This window comes from Vicugna pacos, chromosome 21 (assembly GCF_048564905.1).
Source record: "Vicugna pacos chromosome 21, VicPac4, whole genome shotgun sequence".
In the NCBI taxonomy this organism is placed as follows: domain Eukaryota; kingdom Metazoa; phylum Chordata; class Mammalia; order Artiodactyla; family Camelidae; genus Vicugna; species Vicugna pacos.
In genome coordinates this window covers 17,580,695-17,606,643 of record NC_133007.1, presented here as the reverse complement: position 1 = coordinate 17,606,643, position 25,949 = coordinate 17,580,695, and the positions used below count along the sequence as shown (strand labels likewise).

Sequence of the window (25,949 nt, the reverse complement as noted above, 5' to 3'; positions counted from 1 at the left end):
AAGGACTACATGACTGTGTAGGTGATAGTCACTTGCTTTCCCCTTCTCTTTTGTGCAGGGGACAACTGGGGAGGCACCACAGTATAGTGTATTAACACAGGATTCGGGGCCTAGCGGCTCAGTTTGAATGCTAACTCCTGACATTTTCTATTTGTGTGCCTAAGGGTAAGTCACTTAACCCCTTAGGATCTCAATTTATTGTCCGTAAAAACCGGGGATAATAATAGTAGTATCAACAGTAATTACACTCATAAGACTGTCTGGGGATGAGAAAATGCATGCAGAAGCCTTTTGTAAAATACCCCATAAATTATAGTTCTTTTATTTTACTGCTCAGAATCGCTGCTGAGAACATGTTTTTTGACCTGTGAGCCATTCCTAGCACCAAGGAAGGGCGAATTGCAAGAAGACCCATGGAATGAGAGGCAGAGGAGGAGCTAGCCTCCGACCTCCCCAGGTGCTGTGGGCCAAAGCAATGACCTGGGGATGTAGAATGCTGCACAGGGTCCAGATTACGAGTTTCATCTCAAAACAGCTGACACAGATAAAAGGGAATCAGGAACAGTCTTTTTTTTTTTTTTTTTTGGACATAACCATAAGAAGGATTTCCCCCTACAATTTAAAGAATGGATTCAATTGTCTCTACTGCTAAGAGGGTGAACGGCTCAAGGACTGGTGACAGTGTTTTGGCTAGAGACAAGGGGAGAACTCTGGGTTTCAGGTAAGTGTGACCATGCCGTGAGGTGAGATATGGGAGACCGAAGGTCTTCTCTTGGCTCTGCTGCTAATTGTGATCCTACTAATTATGTGACCCTGAATAGATGAGCTAATAAACCTCAATTTCCTTGAGATCATGGAATAGAAAATCTCAAAGGTGACTAAAGAATCTACGACCTGATGAAATGCTCTTTTCCACACAGGAATTAAAAACTCTTGTGCAACCAAGAAACGGCTGTGTGCATGTGTGTTTAGAATCTAAACATAGTCTGAAGGCCACCCAGCTAAAACCTAATCAAGGCACTACACGAGCCCCTTTAAAGTGATGGCATCTGGTGGGCAGACCCAGGGGCTGTCAGGGGAAGAAAGGCCTGATGGGAGGATGGAGCTGACCCCAACAGAGATTTCAAGGTAAATCCTCTCTTGTTGGAGAGTCTTTCATTTGGCAATATCCTGACTAAGCTGAAAGGTAATGATCTAAGGGTGATAGAAAGAAAAGGGATCTTTTCCTTGTAAAGCAACTATAACTTTAAAATGATAGGCTGGAGGGCAATAGAGCATTCTGCCAGACTGATTCCAGAACTGAGACACCCAACTATAGAGTTCTCAACAGTATCACCGACAATAATCATAACATATATTTGCACAGTGCGTTTAGCTTTTATGAGCACTTTCCCATCTATTTTTCTCCTTTTTGTCATTATTACATGATTTTCCAGAAAACTGGCCTGGGGTCATTTCTCTTAAAACTCTGGAAAGTGTGAGTTTTCAATGGGAACAAATCTAGCTAAGTATGTAGCACCTTGCTTTATAAACACAGGTATGTCCTCGAAAAAGTTATGCTATATGTAAATATATAATTGTGTAAGCCATATCTTATTTTAATGGGTAGAAACCTTGTGTAGGATTTTGTAATGTAAAAAATCATTTTTCTTTAGTCTTTTGTTTGTTATTATTTTAGATTTTTAAGTATCATGTTGTCTTAAAGTAGGACCACATGGATTAGAGTCCAGGATCAGTATCCACACTCCAGAATTCCACAAGGGTGGCATTTAATTCAATCACAGAGAGAGACTGCTGTTTCCTACGTCAGCATGGAAAAAAAGCAATTTTATATTTAAACTGGGGAGCTCTTCAGGGCTACCTCTCCCATAAAAAACAAGGAAGCATGGGAAAAGACAGAGGAATTCAAATGTAACAGCTGAATTATTTCTAAATGGAATGTCTCCAGGTCTTCTGTGAGTCACCGATGTGTCATTAATGTGCTGTTATAAATAGCTCAGCTTGCCATCAATAACTAATCTATAAGAGAGTAGCTGGTGGCTGGGGTGTGAGGTTAACACTCCATAATTTAGAGTGGATGTGTTAATCCTCTCATGTAAATAAGCACCATCCCCTGGGACTAGAACCTGAAATATACTAAACTAAATTGAATTTTTAATAGAAGTAGTAAGCAAGTCCTCCTGCTTTTCCTTCTCCATCTTCAAACTCTGACAAAAGACAGATCATTGGAGCCAACCATGGGATTTTAGTAATTATACTGAACCTCAACTCTCTCACCTCTGAAATTAGGCTGGCCCATAAAATCCACAATGATATTGTGAGAATTTATAATTATTTTGCATGGGGGGTTTTGAACAAGGAAGTATCTATCTATCTATCTATCTATCTATCTATCTATCTATCTACGTAGCTATCTATCTCAATTAGCTCTATCAAGAATAAAATAAAAAGCTCTGTGGTGATTTAACCCAGAAGAGCTGGAAAAATCCTTATTGTAAAGACTGGGAACTTTAAAAGTTTTATACTGGCCTGACTAAAGGAAATATGGTCTCTCATCTTTATTGATTGGATCTCAGCAATACAGTTTTGCTTAATGTGAGTAGCTCAGAATTTCATTAAGTGCTCTGAAGTTAAGCTTTATGAAGCACTTTCTCACAAATTCTTAAGCACTTAAAGTTGAACTTCTGTGAAACTGAGCTAAAGTAAACATATAGATACACAGTGTGGATACTGTGTATACATAAAGGTTATAAGCACACATGCAGGTATTGCTGGCAAATCTGCTAGTAATTATGCTACATATATCCTGGCCTGTGTGCTTGCATGTGTGAATGTGTGTGTGCATAATTGCACACATGTGTGCATTCTGTGTGTTCAAATAATTCAGAAACTAAAAACCCCCAAAGAATAAAAATACTATTCTTACTTGTTGAAATATCCTTGAAACTCAACATGGGTTCATGGCTTATAAACAATTATCTTTTTGCAAATTTAGGGCTCGTAGTGGAAACAGAACAGGCAGCAGTAAACAAAAACACAATTCAGGCTTCACTAAAAACATAGTGAAAGCCCCAAATATGACAGCTACTGCAGAATACAGAAACTATCTATCCAAATACTGTGACTGAGGATATTTTGAACAATCAGTTTGAAAGAGGTGGGTAGATGGGACCACTGAGAGTCACCATCGGTTAGAACCACCGTCAGCACCTTGGACAGTTCCTAGGAGGCTCTCCCTCAGAATGGAGCCCATATTTCTGACTCCATTTTTCTAAGTGTTTCTTTCATTCCAACGAATGTGTTGACGATCTGATGATTAACTAATACATGAACAGGTATATTTTGCAGTAACAAATTATTCCTTCCTCTTTCCATTGCCCATTCTCTTCACCACCTGTCTTTCATTCCACCCCTTTCCCCGGCACCCTCCAGTCGGACAGTGGGACCGTCTGTCTTACAAACACCTGATGCAGATGTTTTCACTCCTGCTTCTAATTGGTTCGGAAGCAGCATTTCCCACAGGCACTGTTTAATTTCGTTTCCATCCCCTGCATCTCACAGGAAAGAAATGGTCAATAGTTCAGATAAAAGAATCATCCTGGTCAGCTCCAAAATATGGCTACTTGCATGGTAATCACAGCAAGTCTGTCAAATCAGTGATTTCTTTATTCCTAAAAGGGAGGGACTTTTCCTAAGGATAATGGTTCTACCACCCAAGGAGCAGCCCTACTCTTCACAAGCGGCTGCAAAGGCTGGCAAACCGCGAGGTCTGCTTTGGCTCAGAAACTCAGTTTGGCTCCTGCCACCCCCTGGCAACCTCACTGCATGTCTCAGTGGCATGTGCTCCACACACAGTCAGGCCAGTCTGTTTCTACTTAGGAGGGATCACAACCAGAGGTGGCCCCCGCTTGGGCCTCCACATGAGGACCTGGGCATCGTTGGCATTGGGTTTCACTAGTGCATTTGGGGGGATGGGCTCCATCCGGCTCAGGATTCGGGGCTGCTCCTGCTGAGTCCTGCCCACCAGCCGGGCCCGTTGCCCCAAGAGCTGAAGGGGGTCCACCTCAATGTCCACCCTCATCCTCCACTTGATGGTCTGCAGAATGATCTTCTCTTTCGTGGTGGTGTTCATGGCCACTAGCCAGGTAGTGAAACTTTGGTCCCTCTTGATCCTCGTGAGCAGCGGCACATTGCTGTCACTTACTGGCACTGCCCACGTCACACTGGGGTAGAAATTGTCATTCATGCTGACGGAGAACCTGGAGATCTTGTTGGTGGGGCCAACCAGGGTCACAGTTTCTGTGGTGTTCCCGTACCAAGGGTAGCTCACCCCATCTGAGTCACTGATGGCTTTTACTCTCCCTTCCCTCAAGTCAGGCAGTTCCCAGCTTGACCTGGCAAAGCAGAAGAGATGCACAAGAAAAGAAGAGGCTGAATGAATTTTTCAAAAGCTGGAGGGGTGCCCACCATTTACTAACACGGTCAACTTGGGCAAAATGGGAAGTTCAGAGGGGAATTCAGGTCAAAATGTATACGCTGTGCTGTTTCAGGATTAAATGAGAACAAATCAGAACGAAACAACAACAACAAACCAATACCAAAACAAGTTAAATTAAATCATAGCTGGTCCAACTGGAAGCAAAAAGCTCAAAGAGGCATTTGTGAGACCCACAAAGAGGCATCAACTAGTTGGAATGGTGCAACTGAAATGAACTATTTAGAGGCATTCATTTACAAGAACCACTTTCTCAGGAAGTATGAATGTGCATAAGGTTTGTTAAGAAAAGGCAGTGGTTGAAATTTGATGTATTTGGAAGGAAGCATCAGTTGGAAAGGAGGGCAAAAGGAGGTAAAGTTAAAGGTTATACTGATTTCCTAGGAAATCCCAGTAGTAGAACTCCTACTCAACAAGAGGTTTGTTTGTATTCCAGTCATTGGCCAAATCAGGACTTAGAAAACATAGGCATAGAAACTGATAACACAGGAAGATAATGATCACCGCTGGGAAGCCACCTCAATGTGCAAATTGTGCCATAGGCTGCCATACATAGTCTCTAACATGCTGTTCTCCCATATTTGTGTCCTGCCTGGAAATCTAATTGCTTAGTGTAGCAAACTTGCCATTCTGGGCACTCTGTTACTGCTACTCCACGTGCCCTAATCTTAGTTCATGTCTTTCCCCCATTGCCATGGACCACTGATCCTCCTCATCATCATTCTTATAGGTGATGCTTATTGCTCTATTCCAACCACGGTGTTAAGTACTTTAATTATGTTATCTCAGTTAATGCTCAAAATGTCCCACAAAATAAACACATTTTTATTTCCATTTACACAAGAGAGTACAGAGGCTTAAAGATGTTAAGTTATACATTGAGGGTTCTACAGATTGTTAAGAGATGGAGCTGGAATGTTCACCAGGAGAACCCTGGTTTCATCCATTGCTTTGACTTATGCCACTGCTCTACTGGAAATCCCTCAAGTCTGAGGCACGTTTTCTTCCACAGCCACAGACACCACAGGTCTGTATCATTAAGGGAGGGTTTGATTTTGGAAGCAGCCAAAATTCATTATGACTTAAGCCTAGTGAATAGGGAGTAGGTTTCTGTTTGAAAATTTGCTTATTTTTATTTCTTCTATGTAAAAGGAGTATCAATGTGCATTTCAAGGTAGTGGCTCTTTTAGTTTTTATTTTTGCAAAAAGAGTTATGCTTATAAACTGAATGATTGGTTTATGTGGCTGATTTATCAGCTTTGATAGTAGTTTTCAAAGAAATCCCACGATATGATAGCACCATTGGAATCACTCTATGACCATTTAAGAGGACTACTTTGAATGGGATACTGGAGGCACTTCAAATTCCACATAGCCCGAACCAAACTCACCATCTCTGCCATAAACTTGGCCCTTTCCCCGTCTCTGCTGCAGGTGTTGGCCCACTTCTCACCCAGTCTGACAGGCCAGAAGTGAGGGTCAACTTCAGCTCTTCCTCTGCCCTCTCCTAGACTGCAACAGCTATTCTGTTACTGCATCCTGTGAATTTTGCCCCCTAAGTGATGCTTGAATTTACTTCCATTTCTCCATCCAATTCTCACTGCCCTCGTTTAATCCAAGCCCTTAGTATTTCCTACCTGGTCAACTATGATGGTCCATAACTAGTCTCTTGGCATCCAACCCTGTTCCCTCTCAAATTCATCTTTTAGGCTGCACTGGTGTTCAAATATGATTATGTCCTTCCTATAACTAAAACCTTTCAAAGGCTACTTTACATGGACATCTCTGGTATTACCTACAGGATAAAATTCAAGATCTTAATAGGACATATGTGGGCCTCTGTGGTCTGGCCATCCTGTCCGCAAACACCATGCTGTTTCTCACCTCTGCCCCTTTGCTCATACTGTGCCCTCTGCCTGCACTGCTCTTTCTTCTCCCACTGTCTCACTCAAACTACTCAAACTTTGAGCATCATTGCATGCATCACCTCCTTCAGAAAACCTTCTCTTCTGTGCTCCCACGCATATATCCAAACCTTTATATATTCCAGATTATAACTATCTGTTTATGTGTCTGTCTTCCCCACTAGATTACAATTTCCTTCAGGCTTGGGGTTTTGAGGTTTTTTTTGGGGGGGTGTGGTAATTAGGTTTATTTATTTATTTATTTTTGGAGGAGGTACTGGGGATTGAACCCAGGACCCTGTGTATGCTAAGCATGCACCCTACCACTTGAGCTATACCCTTCCCCCTTGTGAGTTCTTATTTTAATCCTTAGTGTCTAGCACATTATTGGCACATAGTAGACCTCAATGAATCTTTGTTGAAGGAATAAAATAAATGTTTATTTGAATTGTTTTCATTCCTATATACCTGGAGCTTGGTAGGGCTTGCATACAACAAAGCACTTTGTCACAGTTTTACACTTCATATACTCACTCACTTAAAATAAAAAACCTCACATTGACTATTCATTTAGGATCTATTATTAGATTAGCATTATTATTAACACTGAAACTTACATTATTTATTCTGGAAGGGGAAGTGGACAATTCACATATAAATAAAAATGAAGGAATTGGTGAATATATATGTATTTAGTGACTATTCATGCTATCATATATCCACATATAAAAACGAGTGACACACTACAAGTGATACAGGAAGCCAGAGACCGACATTCATGTAAGGCCATGTTAGTGGGAAAGCTCTGTGGAGGAAATGAGGTGTGGAGTGTTGGGATTAAAGGGAGGCACTCCTAGGTGGGAGGTTCTGTCCCAGACAAACATGTGACATCAAGCATGAACACAGAGGGATCCCCTGGATGGGGAATCTGACTTCATGGCTGTGAGTACCATCTATGCTCTGATGGCTTCCAAGTTCCTACTTCCAGCCCTGAGCTCCAGATCCATATACCCAACTGCCCACTTGCCAACAACTTTATTAGAGTTACTCTTGCACACTCTCTTGCATTCCACGTACTTGCTATCAGCAAATATTGTTGATGCCACCAAGATATATCTAGAATTCAACTCCTTCTCATCACCTCTATCACCACTACCCTAGACCAAGCTAGAGTTCTCTGTCCTGGATTAACTCAATAGCCTCCTAACTGGTCTCCTTGCTAACACCTCCACTCTGCTGCCCTAGTCTATTTTCAGTATGGCAGCCACAGTGATCTTGTTAGACATATGTGCAGTTGTCACTCCTCTGCTCAACATGTTTCCACAGCTCCTAAACTACTCAGAAAAAGCCCAAGTCCTTAAAAAGACCTAAATGGCCTTACAAAACCTGCCTCTCCATTTCCTCTCTGACCTCATCTGCTTCCCTCTCCTTCTTGCTCATTCTGGCTTCTGTGCTGTTCACTGAGCATGTTAGGCAAACCCCCACCTCAGGGCCTTTTCACTTACTGTTCATTTCATCTGAAGTATTCTTCCCTCAGGATCCAAAAAGCTTGCTTCCTTGCCTCTGTCATTCCCTGCTCAAATATTACATTCTCAGTGCAATTTTTCCTGACAGCCATATTTAAAATCGCAACTTTCCGCCCCAGCCTTCCCCATCTCGGCTTTATTTATCTCTATCGCACTGTCAAATATACTACGTAACTTATTTACTTTGCTAATGGTCTATCTCTCCTCATCCCACTCCCTAAATGTAACCCAAAAGAAGGCAGGGACTTCCTATGTTTTATTCACTGCCATCCCTCCAGTACCTGGAACAGTGCCTGGCACACAGAAGGAATTCAAAATTATTTGTTGACTGAATAAGCACTGAACTGATCTGAAGTGGGAGGAGACTATGAATTTCAGGTGGGATGCTGATGCTTCTGTGAAGTTGCAAAGTTTGGTCTAGAGCTTAGGAGAAAGTCAGGGCTAGAGATTTAAATTTGGCAACTCTCTGCATGGAGAAGATCAGTCAAGGTAATGGTGATGAGCGAGGTCTCTGGGGATGAAAGAGAGATCTTAGGGGGTTTGTCTAGATGACCAGGAGACAAGGGGGAGTCTGAAAAGCAGAATAGCCAATGCAAAGGGGGAGAACTTGTTTCCAAACCCAAGAGAAGTTCAGGGAGTCATCAGTGTCAAAAGCTACGTAATGGAAGAGAGTGGGGTTAAGAAAAAGCCATTTGATTTACTATCAAGAGGGCAGTAAAGATATGCTGGTGGAGGCCATTGGCTAAAGGGTGATGGAGAGAATGAACAAACACAAGAAAACATGGAGAATTCAGGTCGTTCCTTCAAGAAGCTGGGCAATGAAGGGGAGAAGAGAGATGAAGTAGGGAGCTGATCAGGCCAAGTGGCCGAAGGCAGGATTTCTGCAGCCAGACTGCCGAGGCTTGTAAACCTGGTGCTACCACTGACTTGCCACCACTTACTCGCCCTTTCTATACTAGTTTCCCCATCTGTCAAATAGGCATAATGACAGGGCTTGATGTATTTGGTGTGCGAATTAAGTAAGAGGATGAAGGGAAGTATTTAGGACAGCGTGTGACACAAAGTAAGAGACACTGAAGTTTAGGTACCAATAAGGAACAGAGATGGGGCAGGATTAGAGAGAAAGGAGGTGAACAGTCACCAAACCCTTCCGTGTGCAAGCACCTGACAAGAGTAATCATGTGAGGCAGGGATTCTTGGACACTGTTCATACACAGGGAAAAGTGAACGATGCAAAGTCATATAGATGGGAAGGGGTGGTGCCAGGATTTAAAGCCAAATTTCCCTGACCCCCAAGCCCTGCCTTTTCTACTGCACCACACTTATGGGAAGGGCTCCTTTGAGTTCTAAGTCTCAACCCTCCTCCCTTGAAGTCTTTGGCGTGGCAAATGGAGGAAGCACTGAGACTGCCTCAGGAGGTTTGGATGTCAGTCCCAAGGTAACAGCTGGCTGACCTCAGGCAAGTCACTCCTGTCAGCCTCAGGCTGCTCATGTGTAAAATGGGGAGAAAAATAACCCCTGCCGGCTTAATCTCAGAGCCATTACAAGGAGCAAATGAAGTGACGATCTGTGAACAAGTGCTTTGTAAACTATAACACACTAGGTCAATATTAGTTCTTATCATCTCATTCCCCTCCTTCTCCAACAACCGTTCTCCTCACTGTGATAAACACAGCATTTTCATTTTAGACAATCAGCCATTGACCCAAAGCTCACAGCTAATGGACTCGCCAAAGGAGCTAATAATGAAAACATCAATTATTGCAACCTTCATGCTTTCTGCATCACACTTTTAGAAGAAAGAGGCAAATCTCAATCAAACAAGCTCATGTCAATCATTCTATTCAAATAAGGGGTCCCTCGGTTGAGGTCCATGCCTCTACCCAAACCCGGCCAGTTCTCCCAGGGTCAGAGCAACCTTTCCCAGGGCCACAGCAACCTCTCTGAAGGAGCTTCACTTTGCTTCCACTGAAGCCTCGTGGTTGTCAAGGAGACGGGGGTGACGGCAGCAGCATTCCTGAAGGCAGGGAGTGGGGCAAGTGTTCAGGGCACAGTTGATGGAGTGTGGGGTCGGAGTCGGGGGAACCACAGATGGAGGAGCTGATGGTTTCAAGCCCGTAGAGCTCCCAGGGGACGCTTTGAGATCTAGGATGGTGCTGCCCCTAAGCCTAGATACGAGGAGCCCTGCCTGGCCCTAAACATTGGGCAGGGAGTTTGTGGCACCAAGAGGAAGTGTCCATCTAGAACCTGTGCCTCCCCTTCTAGACCACCCTCCTAGTATCTGGGATCCAGCTCAAATGGCCCCAAACTTGCCTCCAGGTCCTATACAGCCCTTTTTCCCAGTTCATCTTCCTAAGGGAAGTCCACTTCCTAGCACACTGTGTGTCCACCCTTGGGTCCAAGACTGTTTGTTGGGGTTATGCATGAAGTTTGGACATACATGTGTTAGGTGTCCACATGCATATGCATGATAGTCTGTATCTCAAAATGCTACAGAGCAAGGGGAAGGAAGAGAAATGGAACCAGGGGCTGAAGATCCTGTGCTGCTACATCTGGCACAGAACTTGGAGGAGCCCAAGAATTCTAAATGTGAACCCAGCTTTCCAGGTTGTTACGAAAATATTTCTGTCAAGGTCGGAGGATAGAACTTAGCATTCCGTGAGTCTGACTTTTGCACTCAGATTCTGTTTGTTTGACTTAAAAGTAAAATTAATATTTAAAAATATGGTATGTGGGCCTTCATTCTTCCCCTGGACCCTAACAAATGTTAGGGATGGGTAGAGGTGGGAGGTGTGCATCCACAGCTCTGGGACCATGGACAGCTCCAATCCTGACGTTTCTCTTTGGGTATCTGTGTTTTCACTCATATCCATTTAGTCTTTCATGCTAAATGCTTTCAGAAACAGTGCTGCACCCACTTCTTACATCCACAGCATGAGGTGGATCTCATTCTACTTTCTGATACACAGTAAGGAACTTGCTCAAGGTCACACAGCTAGTGCTGGGCAGAATTAAGTTGTGAACCCAAGATCTGATTCTAAATCACGCATGTCCCCTACAGAGACTCCCTGGTACTAAGTCAGTGTTTCAAGGGCTCTGAAAAATAACAGTAACAGTCATGGATGGTATTAGCTGGCACACACTGCTATCACCGTACCTGTTCTTAAAATGCTAAAACATTTTGGGTACAATTGTTAAACAGACACTGCCCCCCGCCCCCACCACCAAGACCATCCTCCCTGGCTACCCAGGTTCCTCCTTGGGCCCTGGTTCCTTCCAAAATCCAACAACTAAAGGGTGAGTGCCAGCGCAGCAGAGGACCTCGGAGACCCTGCCTCAGTTCTGCAGCTGGTTCAGTCCTGGGCACATCACAGGCCCTGTTCTGAGAGTCTGGGTGCCTCAGTGAGCCAACTCTTAAAGGAACACTGACCACCGTGTGAACTTCGCTGCACTTGGATGGTAGAAAAAGAGGCCCCTACCTTCTCTCTTTATGTCATGGCTCAAACCTGCAGAGTCAGGAAGGTGGAAAGTTTAGTGAAAGAGAACACCGCGCTTTCTGAGAATTCAGGCTTTTCTTCTCCTTCTAGCACTGAGAAGAGCAATGTGCCCACGTCCCAGGAAGCCTCCCTCTCAGCAGTGCCCAGCATCTTTCCTCCCCTCCAACCAAACCAAAAGAGGCGCTGGAAACAGCAGTCCATGGCAGCCAGAGAGGTTGAGAGGGAGTGGATGGCGAAAAGTCCCTTTGGAAGGAGCAGGAAGGACAGGGCTCAGGGCTGAGGTGGGAGGTGGGTGGGGGGAAGCAAGAAGGGGTGCAAAGCCCATGCCCTGTGTCACCCAGGGCGTCACAAAGCCTGCCGCCCTGGGCAGCCTCCCAGCCTCCTCAGGCACCAATCCCAGCCCCAGGGCTGGCTCTCATCCCGATTCTCAGATGGCCTGCACCATGATTACAGAGTAAGTTTTAAAATTAGGTTTTTCCTCATTCTGCACTGTTTATGTCAGACTCTGAGAAGCCTGTAAATACCACCCTCCCACCTCTCCCTCCGCCCCCTTCCTTCCTGACCACATCCTTTTCTTTCTGGCACACAGGGAGGCATTTTTTCCCCCACAGCAGAAAAGACAATTTCCAGCGTTTTTAGAGTCATCAGTATTGGGCGAGGCTCCATGTTTAAGTGAAAGGCTTCTCTTGTCAACCACCGTCATGTTCTGTTTAGACTGCGTTTCTCCAGCACTGGAGACAGTTTCTCAGTATGTATTTACCCTTCACCACTTAGAGGTCAGTTCACTCTTAGAACCCCCTGTCCTGGCTGGGTTCTCAAGCCTCTGCTGGCTTGTCCTATTTGACAGCCCTGAGGTCTTGGGTCGGCGGCCAGTTTTCTGGGTCATGTCTGAGAATGGCTGGCCTCCGACTCCAATTCTGAGCTTCCTAGAGTAAAGTGCCTCTCCCCACACAAGAGAGTCGTGGGCTGGGGCAGCCTCACCCACAGAGCATCGTCATGCACGCCTCCGGGGCAGGAATGCGGGCCCAGGCTGTGTCCCTCACAGAGCTGGCCAGGCCCGGGCCCTGTGCTAGGCATGTGGGGGTCTGTGCCCAACCTCAAGGAGCTCATAGCCTTCCTGAGGTGACAGGCCAGAGCTCCCGATGGGTAGGAAACCAGAATCTGTTTTTTCTATCTGTGTGGCCACCACCCTGCTCCTTGCCATTTCTCCTCTCTCCAGGACACTGCAGTGACCCCCTGGCTTGGCCCCCATGTCCAAGCTTGCCCTGCCCCGCCATAAGCCACAAATGTGGTTTTTAAGAACTGTAGTCAGATCATGCTCTACCTCTGAAAACGCCTGTGAAGACTTCTGTACTTGACAACACGCACGCTGCCTTATGAGGTCCCTGCCGGTTCTCTGGTCTCATCTCCACCACCTCCCCTGGCCCCTTATACTCCAGCAACATCGACCTTTTTCATTCTGGAACAAGAAAAGCTCTTTCCCACCTCTGGCTTTGGACTTGCTGTTCCCTTTGCCCAGAACCCTCTTCCCCCAGCTCTTCCAATGCTTGGCTCAATTTCATCCTCAATTTGCAGCCCAAAGTCACCTCCGGAGAGGGGCCACCTGACTGTGTGCAACTTTCAGTGTGTTGCATTTGCCTGTTTCCACCCATCTCCCCACCAGACTGTGGGCATCTCGAGGGCAGGCCTCGCTATGCCTCCAGGGATGAGCCCAGCGAGGGACCTTCCTTCAAGCTGCTGCAATGAGTACGGCGAGTGTTTCTGGCAGAGCAAGAAGAGCTGACTAGGGAGGTTAGTTCCAGAGGGCAACAAGGGAAATGAGACAGGAAAGGCAGGTCTAGAGTCCAGGGGAGAGGCCTGATGTGACTGCCAAAGGGATGTGAAGGGACGGGATGCAGACACATTGGGACCAGTGTCCTGGGGGCTCCCGGCTTGCAGCTGAGTGTCCTCCTTCTCGTAGTGGGCACTGCCTGTGAGTCCAGCCCCCCAGGTGCTGGGAGAGGCCGTAAGGGCCAGGTGGTGAGGGTGCACAGTCCCACCGTGGCAGAAAACTGCATCCTCAACTTCCATGCCTAGAAGCAGACAGATGGACAAGAGAAGAGGGAAAGTGGACATGTGTTTTTATTTTCTTATTTTGGAATTCTGCTACTACAAGTAGAATCTTAGTTAACATTGAGAAAACACATCATTGGCTGGAGACGCCAAAATGTTCGGTGGCTATCTAGGAATTTAAGATTACGGCTATTTTCCTTCTATTTTTATCTTGTATGTATTCTCATTTAAAAAGATAATTTGTATTTATTTTGCAATGCAAAGTGATGAGTTGCGTTACAGGACTGCATATCATGAGCAGAAAGCATTTTGGAGGAAGGAAGAAGTGGCTGCATAATGTAGGTTTAGCCGAGTGGGCAGGCCAAGGGGTGGCTGGAGGCAGTGGGAGGAGCTTACACCGGCCTGGGTGCAGCTCTGGACAGCACCACCTGCTGGCCACACGGCTTTGGGCAAATGGGCCTCCTGGGGCTTTAGTTTCCAGTAATAATGAGAATGATAATAAAACCTACCTCGTTGTTTTTTTAGAAACAAATGAGAAAGCCTATGCAAAGCAACCTCGACAGTGCCTGGCACATAGTAGGTGCTTTACCAATGGGAACTATCATTACGGAGATTGCTCGTTCTGGGAGAATGTCGACTGGCTGGAACCCAAGCATTTTCAAGGGATAAGAGCCACTTCCTCCTTTTACGCAGGTGTCGTGGGCACCTGGGTATCTCTCTTCCATTCTGACCAAGTAACAGGAAGGCAGATGGCCACACTTCATTACAAGATGGGGACACTGAAGGAGACAAGAGAGATGCTCCATTCATGACACTCACCAAGAAAGATGCACACCACATATTCATTTCACAAGGGTTTTTGAGCACCTACTTTCTTCCCAATACTGAGTTAGATTTTGTGGATAACACAGAGGACATAAGACATCGCACCCTCTGACCCTCAAGTTTTGCATATGATTCCATGGGAGAAGAGCTTCGCGTCTAAAAACACCTGCTCTGGAAGCGACTAGCCTGGCCGGAGACCACTCTCTAATGCTCTTCTGGGATGACTTTGCGGCTACCTTCTTCAGCTTGGGCCCTTTCACCCTCTATTTTCTCATCTATAAAACTGAGAGTGTGGAATGAAGAACCTCATGAATAAGGCTATGTCTAGCTCCTATATTCTTTGACCAAAGACCTCTGTCCTTGTGCTGATGGCCAGTGGGATTTTCAGAGCCACAAAGGTAGACATTCTGGTTTCAGAAGAGAAATTCCCTAGAGCTCCTACTGGAGCCTAGAATCTGGGAGCTCCTGTGACAATGGAAGCCCTCTGACGCTGTGAACACCCACCCTCTTTCTTTGTATTTTTTCCTCTTGTTCCTTGTCCTTGACTGGGAGGAGGCATGGTTCCCTTATTTCTTTCTGTATTATTCTAGTGGGATTCCTAGTAAGGAATCTTCTGGCGGATCCCTGGAGGAGGACATCTTGAGGTCCTCCCATTTACCGTGTCTCTGAGAGCCACAGTCTGGCACTGCACGCTCGGCAGTCTCATTGACTCTTTTAGCACAGAACATCTGCAGCTTTAACTGTTGTTCATTGAGACAAGCTAGTTTTCTGTGGGCTGAATCTAATGGCAGTAAGTGTGTCTGATGAAGACAATGTGAGGAAGGTTGGCCAAGGGCCCTGGGCAGGCTCAGGGAGGGGACAGCACTCTGCCATCTGGACCTGGCACGGATGGAGGCCGGGGCCAGAACTCAGAAGTCTTCTTATCGGTGGGCCTGGACAGCATTTGTGATTTCTTCCTATCTGATTTGGGAACCATTAAGGATAAAGATTCTTCAAGGTCAAGGTGATTTTGGTAAGGACATGATTACCAAATCCTCCCCAAGATGAACAGGAAATCACTAGATATTTACCAGCTGGATAAATAAATGAATGAATGAACCAGAGCCGGACTCCTTGGGGACAAGTGTTCAAGGAGCCACTTACTGGTATCAGAGAGCATTCTTACCCTTTCCTGCCTCTGGTTACAGAGGTCTTGGCAACCCAGCGAGAAGTGACCATGACCTGGACATGTCTGATATCATCTTGTTTAAACCTAGCTCCTCTGATCAGAACTGCCTGAGGCTCTTTGATCCCAACCTGGGAAAGAGAGAAGATGGCCCTCTTCCACTCCCGCCCACCCATCAGCTAGCCACGTGGAAGGGCCCACAGGTCTGTGACTGCTTCGAAGGACTAGAATCAGGGAGGCAGACAGAGAGGCAGACAGACCAGGGGAAAGGCTGATAGACCCTGATCTGGGTCACTGAGCCAAGGTTGGGGCTCAGGAGTCACCCAAGGGTCTGGGTACCGGGGATGTGGTCAGTGCAGGTCTGGGGTGGGGGTTCTTTGGCCTCAGCAGCCTAGAGGCGCCTGAAGTCTGGAAACCAAGAAAATAAAGTCAAAGTCAAAGATCTATTTACTGGAGCAAGAACAAGAGCAGGGGAATCAGACTGAGCAAAAGAGCTGTGGTGACAAGGTTGAGAAGATCCAGGCAGACAGAGGACAGACTCTCCGAAGTCGGGTATTATTAATCCTGCTACAGTAAGAGCCACAAATATTTACTGGGGGCTTACCATGTGCCAAGCATTCTATTAAAGGCTTGACACAGGAACTTCAAAGGACACACTATTACTCTCTCCACATTTTTTTTTTTTTTTGCATAAGGGAACTGAGGCCCAGGTTAAATCACTCGGCAAAGTCACAAAGCAAGTAGGTGGCCCCGAGCTGGTAGGAACCCGACTCTCCAGCACCTGGACCCACCTGTTGCTCAGACCAAAGGCGGCTGGCAAAGGCTGTTGCTCAGAACCAAAGGTTGACTTGGGTCCCCTAACCTGATTTCCCCACCGTCCCCAAAACACTGGTTCTCTGTATAGGTGACACTACAGCTGAGAGGAGTTCCCAGAAGAGGCAGGAGGATGGGACTCTGCCGGGCTCTGGCTGCTGGGAGCGGTCCTCTCTCACGGCCACAGGGCGGGGTGTGGGGGGAAGACTGAAACAGCATCAGGAGAATGTGGGAATGCCCGTTCCCCTTCTCCCAGCTGCCAAGTACTTTTGCTGCTTCTTCGGGGAGCTCCCAGTTCCCACCAGATAATGGCCAAGGAGGGGGAGGGGAGGGGTGGGGAAGGGTCAGCTTCATTAGGCTAAGCCGAGGAGGGAGGCAGACACAAGGTCGCAGAAGGGACCAGGCTGAGGATGGAGGTGGAGTCATCTAGCCTCACAGACTTTTAAAATCAGAGTTTATCGCTTTCATTAACTTTCCACTGCGTGTTCTTCACACGCCACGTTTCACTGCATGCTGAGCAGGGCAGCAGATGCGGGGAGTTACCAGCAGCAGAGAAGCTGGGGGAAGACAACATGAGGATGCCGGTGGCAGCTCAGTGTGTGTACAGACAGCAGGGCGATGAAAATGGTTTATTAGATAGGTCCCTGCTTGGCACACAGAAGGGGCGCCTGTGTGCAGGGAGTGGAGGTGCACACAGATGTGAGCACAGAGGACTTCACATGGGTATTACCACACTCTCTCCCACTAGAGGGAGAGAGATCCCACAGCATCTAGGCATGTCCAAGCGCCCCCCCCCCACCACCACCACAGGCACATCCAGGAGGGGTGCCCTCCTCGGGCTACGGTCGAAGTAAGTGCATCACACACTTACTCTCCTTGAATCTGTAACAACAGTAGCAAGTGGATTCTACTATTACCACCCCATTCTGCAAAGGGGGAAACTGAGACACAGAGAGATTAAGTGACGCCTGGGATCACGTGGCAGGGAAGCCGTGGAGCCAGGATTCGCACTGGAGCAGTCGCTTCCACGGCCCTTATTTAAGGACTCTTAAATAGGGTCCCTGCTCTCCAGGGACAGAAGGACAGTATCATTTCTTGACCTCCTACTATGCTTCAGTCACCATGCTAGGTACTTTGTCAACTTGTTTGATCTTCATAACTGTCTTTATGAAGGACTTAGAAATGCAGCAACTTAGATGGAGAGACGTTAGGTAACCTGCCTATATCCTCCCAGCTCTGAGGTGCCGAGCTAAGATTTAGCCCAAGAAATATCCTGCACTCTTTCCTCTAAACTCGCTGCCTCCCATATAACTGTGTTGTGTTTTCAACTTTAAGAAATTATGATACAGCTGGCCCTCGGTATCCAAGGGTTCTGTATCTGCAGATTCCACCAACTGCAGATTGAAAATATTGGGGAAAAAACCCCAGAAAATTCCAAAAAAGCAAAACTTGAATTTGCCCTGTGCCCTGGCAACTATTTATGTAGTATTTACAACTATGTACACAGCATTTACATTACATTGGGTATTATAAGTAACCTAGAGATGATTTAAAGTATATGGGAGGATGTGTGTGGGTTATATGCATGTATTTTATATAACGGACGTGGGCATCCATGGATTTTGGCATCCTCTGGGGGCCCTGGAACCAATTCCCTGTGGATACTGAGGGACAACTGTATCGATGCCTCCTGCCTCCATCTGCTTTGTCTGTCGATTGTTTGATTAATTCCTTTAACACGTAATTTTTGAAGTCCTTCTGTGTCCAAGGCAACATGGGGGAGGGGACACAATGCCCACGGTGACCTTGTTCCTGGTGGGTGTGATAACCTTGATGCATGAGGAAGGTGAGGAGTCCTGCTCAGGCCCGAGAACCTTCTGGGGGTGCTGGGGATGGTGGAGGGCCCTTGTTCTTAATATTTTATTCTTCTTGATGCCATGTAAATGCGGTTGTTTTACCAATTTCCTTTTCACATAGTTCGCATATCAGTGTATTAAAATGCAACAGATTCAGGGAGTGCTGATGTCTGCTGCTGTTTCCTTCCGCACCCTGGGGAAGACGGCTCAGGAGCTGGCCTGGCTTGGATGCTTCAAGCCACTTGTGCTCAGGCTGTTGGTCACCTCCATCAAACACCCAGGGGACTGGCTTTTGCCCTGAGATGTATCATCTCTGCTCCGATGATTCTGGCGTCAGCCTGCGAGCCAGCAGGGGAGCTGGCTTGCAACACACGCCTCTGGAACCTCACGCTCTTTAGATGTTCAGTCGAAATCAGGAGCTTTATGACTCCTCCTTTATCCGGGAGCCCATCAAAGCCGTGTGGGAGCTGCTGTGGATCCAGAAGGAACACCAGCATCACACACTGCGAGTCAGAAGATCCAGGTCCACATTCCTGGCTGTCACCCAGCTGCTTGACTCTCATGAGTTACCCTGTGACTCTCCCAGGCCTCAGTTGCCGGAGATGTAAAATGGACATCATAACACCCCTGGTGGAGCCACCATGTGGTCTGCATGAGAAGCAGGTGGAACGTTAGGTTTTATGCCCATTACAACTCCCAGGCTTTGTCAATTAACTTCCAGCTACAGCCAAGAAATTTCCACACTGTGAGCCTCTGTGACGGGTTTCTTGGCCAGTCTAGCCCACCTGACTTCTGGAGGGCGGTGTGACTTCTCCCCAGGTGCAGGGGCAGAGAAAGAAGACGCTGGATTAATCTAGGGTTTGGCTTGGCTAGGTAGGTGGCCTTCCCAGTTTACGACTCTTCAAAGGCTTCCCATCACAAGTAGGATAAAACCCAGACCCCCTCACTTGCTCCACACAGCCTGGCCTAATCTGGCCTCTGACTCTCTCTCCAGCATCATCCCACAGTATACTCCCCGTGCCTCTCAGCTCTCCATCCCTGCCTCAGGGCCTTGGCATATGCTGTCGGGAAAGCACTTTTCCCCACTGTTTACATGGATAGCAGAACAAACCTTAGCTCTAAGTGCAAGTATTGCTTCCTCTGGGAGCTTCAATAATCAGCACACATCCTCCCTTCCCCAATACGGAACTCAACTAGGTCTCTCTTATAGAATCCTGTTCTTTTCGTGATTCATAGACCATACTGCTGGTTGCAATTACATATGTCTGAGCACGTTTTTGATTTAATATCTGTCTCTTTATGTGGACTGGAACATGTCGGCTCTGATTACTTTTATAGAGCCAGTACCTGCCAGGGTCTGGCACACGGTGGCATTTTATAAACACCTGGAAGGAGTGAACATCTGCAGAAGAAGCAAGAGGATGGAGGATACTGGAAAGAGAGTGATGATGAGATGTGCCTGAGAGGTAAGGAGGCAGGGAGGAAGGAGTGGACTCTGGAGACGGAAGAATGAGTCCAGTGGAGTGCTTGAGAGGGACTGTTTGAATTTAAGATGTCAGAGGAGCAGCTTTGAAGGATGGTCTGTTTGGGGCTCCCAGAAGGGGTACATGCTGCCTCGTGATGTAGTCTCGTGCAGTTGGCGCATCCAGAGAGCCCCGGGAGCTGGGAAACAGACCAGGAAATGGGAGAGGGAGGGCTCCGTGGAGGGGCCCACGTTGCCCAAGACCCTGTCGCACGGGGCAGCCCCACCCTCCAGCCGTCCAAGGGAGTTGGGATTTCACATGTATCCCTTGGACACAGCAGGAGGGAGCTCCCTCTGGGAGGCAGGAGCCTTTGTTAATGTAACCGCAGCAGGAGTTAGACAGCAGCTTTTCCTCCTGATCCAGAGCCCTGTGTCCAAAAACGCTGTGTGGACTCCGTGAGACTCAGCTCATGCCATCCCTGGCCCACACTGGGGCTCTTCGTTCTGGTGGCAATGACAAAGTCGAACAGTCCAGGCAGGGATGGAAAGCAAACCGGAAGCTGGTAATAGCCTCTTGCAGAAGCAGCTCTTTTATAATCCAAAGGTTCATACCAAGGTCAGTTACACGAGGCTCCTCCTGTCCCCTCCAAGGCCTACAATTCTTCTTCCCAGGGTCCACTTTTTGACTCTCACGTAGGTTGAAAGATGGCAACCTGAAAACTGGGAAACAGGAAGCCCTGTCCTGCATGCATCACTCTTTGGGGTCCCTGAGCACAGAACCGTGGGGGTAACTCTCCATTTTCCAAGCCAGCACCATCATAACCATCACAGCCCATTCTGCCCCAGGGGCCGGGTAGATCAATACCCCAACTCCTGAAACTGACCCTCAGGCAGCAGGAAGATTGGGCTGCAAAGGCAAAAGTCATCAGGAGAAGCAGGTGCCGTGAGCAAAGGAGGCGGCCACTGTGATGATGACAGCAGGGTAAGAGCCGTCCACATTCACAGGTTAAGTCCATCCTTCTCTGGCTACAGCTAGCCTCACTGAAGGGGATCAATCATCAAAATCAATAATGAAGAAAAACCACCCTAGAGATCTGGCTCATTTCACATCAGTTCCATGATTTCTTGAACCCTTATCATGTGCCTGGCTCTGCCCTGGGACATCAGAGGACGTCAGGACTCATAAGACAGGGTCCCTGCCCTCAGGGAGTGTCGACAGTATTCAATACAATGTGGGATATTTGGGGACAGAGACATTTGGGGACATCACGGGGGCAGCAGCGGTTCGGCTCGGGAGAGGATGGTGGTGGTGATATCAACAGCCATGGCTGAGGGAGGGCCCCCCCTGTGCGGGCATCGCTCACAGCCCTTCACATGCATGAGCTGATTAATCCTCACAGCCACCCAGTGAGGTCAGAACTAGCCTTGTCCCCATTTTAAATGGGAGGAACTGAGGTCTGGGGAGGAAAAGAAACTAGCTTAGGGTAATGCAGGATTTGAATGCAGGCCAGCTGGCTCCTGAGTGGAATCTGGGTAAGGAGTGGACAGCAACAGAGGAGGCAGTGTGGACGATGGGCTTAAGGCATCGCATGGGCAGAGACGGTAGAAGAAGTAATTTTTGTATTACATGAACATAATGGGCTGAGAGTGAGGGAGGACAAGGCTGAAGGGGAGGTGGTGGCCTTGACAACTGTCCCCCGGGGCTGTCTAGTCAGGGCGGTGCAGGTAGGTGAGGTCTGAAGCATGATTCGAGGGTCGTGTCCCCTCCTCCTGCCATGGAGATGCTCCACAATGTTTGGTGCCTGAATGAACGGGAAAGTAATCACAGCCAAATGTCGCCTTAGCATTCTCCTTTTCACAAAACACTCCTCTTATAAATGAGCTCATTTAATCCTCACGATAATCCCCTGAAGGAGACAAGGTGTCCTCCACGGTGCAGACAGGGAAACCAAAGCTCAGAAGGGCTAACTGATTCTTCTCAAAGTCCAACAGTCAGGAAGCAATGGAGATAGGTCTTGAGCCTACATCCACAGTCTGTGTGTTTTCTGCCACATTCCCTGCTGCAAGGTGGCTGGAGAACCCAGAAACTCTGTGGTTGACCCAGTTGAGCTACCATTTTTCTGAAAGACAGAAAGTAAGGGAGCCTGATTTATCAAGAGCCTATTTTTCTGAAGAATTTTCCAGAACTTGGCTCTCAGGGAGAAAATCTGTCCAAACTGTAATACACTCGGTAAACACGAACCAGCAATAATTAGCTAATGAGCTACCATCGATGCTAATTATCTGCGCCAAAGGAGGCGAGCACCGATGAGGGGGATTAAAACGCTGGGGGGAAGTGTCCCTTGGATGGTGGGGCCACTGCCCTGCTTTCCAGCAGGGGTCCCAGGCTGGCCTGCCCTCCATGCAGTCTGCGCTCCAAGTCTGCATGGTGGCCCTAATCCTCCCCTCTCAGGGGTCTGGTTAAAGGGGCCCCTCCAGGTGGTCAGTGGCTCCATCTCCCCTCCTCCTCCTGCCCAGTTAGTCCCGCTTGGCCTCTTCTCTTCTGCAAGGCTCACTTCCGGTTCTCTGCCTAGTCTCTGCTCATGAGTCTTCACGCTTCAAGCTTTCTGTTCTTGTCACCAGGATGCAGACCTTGCTTCTCCTTCGCTCCACGCTCCTCAGCTGCAAGCCATCCTTGCCCACCCAGAACTCCGGTCCTGATTCTTGGGACCCTGGGCCATGGGTTCCCCAAAGTGAATTTTGCATACAAAGCAGAATTTTTGTTTTTTTTTTTAAATATATATCCAGTTCCTTAAAGTGGGGCACGTCTGTTTGTGAGAAATGACCCAGAAAAGGTATTGAGCAGAAAGGGGTGGTGAGAAGACACGTCCAAGTCATGTCTCAGGTCCAGTAGTGAACAGTGGTCATGAACAGCAGGAAAAACATTAATTTTCAAGCAGCTATCCTAAGTTCCCACCCTTTCCACTCCTCTTACCAAGGAAAAGGGGGACCTCATGGGGATATCATCACCTTTTATTTCCTTTCCCCTGGGCCAAAAGTAGAAGGAAAGAGATGGAAATGTCCCTCCCTACTGGGCGAGGCCTGAAGGGACCCAGAGCTCACAGACTCCCTCTGAAATCAAGGGCTTGCTTGCCCTGTTCTCCATCAAATATCTTTCTGGCCCTTCCCACATGTAAAGACTCTAAGAGACTGAACTTGTGCCATGTGAACAGAGGACAAACGCATGAGAGAAAAGTGTGTCAGAGCAATTCCTGGCAGAATAAAAGAATCCTCACCAGCAGAGACTTCTCAAGGGCCCGGCAACGGCAGACAAGCGGGTCACAGGGAAAGGGCTCTTTACTATTTTATTTAAAGAAAGCGCAAAAACGAGCAGGTGTAGATTAGGCGCGGAGGTGAGGCAGGCATTGATTTTCAGGAAAAATTTGATGCATCCTGATTGGCTAGGATGCTTTAAGGACAGGGCTGCTGGGAAGGGAAAATGCGTATCTTGGGAGCGATGACAGTGCACAGGGGAGAGGTGCACAGTTCCCTGGCGAACAGGGAAGGGGGACACACAGGGAGTGTGAATGAGTGCACGTGTGTGTGTGCGTGTGTGTGTATGGCCTGGCATTCACGCTTTATAGAGCCAGAGTCCAGCACAGAGAGGGTAAGCAGGAAGCTGTGATACAGGGCTGCTCTTGAGCAGGGGGCACTGAATTCAGCCCCAGAGCAGAAGCCATCTGAGGGGGACTGTGTCTACGGAGATGCTCACGCCCACAGCCAAGAGGAAAATGCTGGCAAACGAAGAGCAAACAGGAGTGGTGGGAATGAAAGCCGAGTTGGTCCTGATGGAGTGGGAGGCTGCAGCTGGGAGTAGGGGACGGAAGGGGAAGGCCACCACCGACCCGCTGTGGAGGGAGGGAGAGTCCTGTGCTCCCCGTGGGAGTCAGTCTCCATGCCCTTGCCGGGACCCCCCGCCCCCCACCTCGGCAGTGTGCATGCCACGCTGACATCTGCTGTCTGTCAGAACACTGCAGCGGGCATTTTTCCCATCAAGGTGGACCCAGCGCTGCCCTTGGCCGTGCTGCACTGAGGCTGCAATGAGTCTGTGGATTCCTGCTGTCATGTTCTGTCAGGGCAGAGTTCCCTCCGCTTCAAACAGTCTGTACTTAGAAGGTTGACGGTGCAGGAATGTCCTGTGCATGCGGGGACAGAATGTGCCTTCATCCTTCTGCAGTGAGCGTTCTGGCTCTGTACGGATGCTGCCGTGAATTGAAATGGTCACATATTCTGGAAGGAGCCCTGGGAGGAGCAGAGGATGGATGGAGCCAACTAAGGCTGAAGGGTGCAGGGGAGGGACAGACAGGGCTTCTGCTGCAGTGACAGCAGTGCCACAGCAGCACACGTTTTGGCATGCCAGAGGGTGATACGTTTCTTCCTTCAATCCTCAAAATCACCCCTCTGCACAGTGGATATGATTAGACCCATTTAATATATATGAACAAGTTCAGGGAGCTGAAGCAACGTGTCTAAGGTGACGAGTCAGAGGTGGCAAAGCTGGTAGGCTGCTTGGACACTCAAGACGCCCCTCCTCATCAGGCAGGGGGAGCCCTCAGGGCCCCAGGGGAGCAAGCTGGCACGCCTGGGGGCTCAGGGGGCCAGGACGCAGGTGGTTGCCTTTCCCTTCCCTTCCTCCCCTTTGACCGTGGGAAACTCAACGCCTGGGCTGCTCCTGCTGCCTGAGTCCCCTCTGGTGGCAGGCTGGGTTCAGGAGGACTTGGGCGAGGAAGGCGTACACAAGGATCACAGGTGAGACCAGGAGGCTAGGGAGGAATCTGGACAGGGAAAAAGAAGCGGGAGGCGCAGGTAGAGACAGCGGTCGAGGTGGCCAGTGGGCGGGAACTGGGGCAGGCAGGCAGGAGAGCTCATGGAGACGGAGAGGGCAGAACACACGTGGAGGCAGGCCTGGTATTGGCCTGAGGTTCAAGTACATCTCGGGGCATGGATTCACCCCACACCTTCCCAGTTCCATGGCATGAGCTTTCAGAAGCCACCAGCGGCGGGGAGGTTAGGGGCTACACCACTGTTTTCAATAAGAACAGTACAGCCGGCACCACCAGACGCAGACCGCCAGGCGCTGTCCTGGCAGAGGGTGCTCACTCCCTGCCTCTGCCCTAGGCCTCCCGAGTCCCCAGGGGTGCCCAGGCTTCCTCAGTCATCCCTCTCTTCACCCCTTCCAAGAAGGGGGCCAGGGAAACGGGCAGGGAACTGCCCAAGTGATAGATGCAGTAAGTAAGGCACAGCCCCTCCCTGGAGAGGGTCTTCGGGCCTCGTGCAGGCGAAAGAACCAGAAACTGTGGTTGGGGGAGCCACTCCACCAGCAGAGAGAAGTGAGGTGCTGACTCCTGAGGACCAGCGGCGGTTAGAACCAGCACAGAGATAATCAGATGCTAAATGCAGCAAGCTGCAGACAGAAACGTAATTCCCCCGCTGGCAACGGTAACACCTAAAAATACTGAGCTGCGGTTCTCGCAGGAATGCTTAACGGCCCACATTCAATCTAGAATGGCTTCTGGATTATGGGTTAGAGTAAATAAAGAAGATCATCAAAGCAACATAACCATAGGTTTTTCGCTTAAAATGACATCTGGTACCAACATATTGTCTGTCTCTGAGAAACTCAAATTGCCGGTCATCCCGGGAGCCTCTCTGCTGTTCTCAGCAAGTTTTCATCCTGACCTGTTTTGACTGGTGGGAAGAACGCACGTTTGGACCTCCAGCCTCTCTCTGGGTCTTTTGAGTCCCTCTCGCTACCCAGGAGCCACTGCTGGGAGGGGCGGTAGCCAGTCAGCACGTGGGGTGGGGGGCAGCTCTGCTGGGGGCGTGAGCTGGGTCTGCACTCATATGCGGGCTGGAGGCTCATCCTGCTGGCCGGCCCCAACAGCCACACACACAGACCCCCGCACATCCATCTCTCCCCCAAGAGAAACAACGTCAAGTGCACAACTTCCTGATGGCTGATCAGTGGTCGAATTTTCTTTAGAAGGAAGGAAAACTCTCTCCACGATGGATCTAATTCCTGGTTCTACAACGTACCAGCCATGCGACCTAAGGCAGGTTACTTAGCTGCTTTATGCCTCAGTTTCCTCATCCAGGATGAGGACTCAGGAGAATGTCTCCGACTGTCCTGAAGCCATCAGAGAGGCCTGCTTCAGTGCTCTCATATTCTCACTCAGCTGGCCTCCCTGCCCCGAACACCCATGGCGGCAGATCTGCCTGTACCTCACCGCGCACTGACCTTTGCCTTGGGAAGTCGGCCTAGTCGCCAGGGAAACCAGGCTGAAGTCCTAGGATCAAGAGATGATGAAGAGCTGT

At 48.4% G+C, this 25,949-nt stretch overlaps 1 protein-coding gene across 2 annotated transcripts in view; it reads right to left on the bottom strand.

The window, feature by feature from the left end:
- Positions 1-3,648: 3,648 nt before the first annotated feature.
- Positions 3,649-25,949, bottom strand: part of FAM78B (family with sequence similarity 78 member B) — a 78,198-nt gene continuing 55,897 nt past the window's right edge. For both annotated transcript variants that reach the window (XM_006209023.3, XM_072946205.1), the window contains exon 2: positions 3,649-4,394. In XM_006209023.3, the coding sequence (XP_006209085.2) occupies positions 3,872-4,394 (523 nt within the window). In that variant the 3' untranslated portion in view covers positions 3,649-3,871. The remainder of the gene's footprint in view (positions 4,395-25,949) is intronic.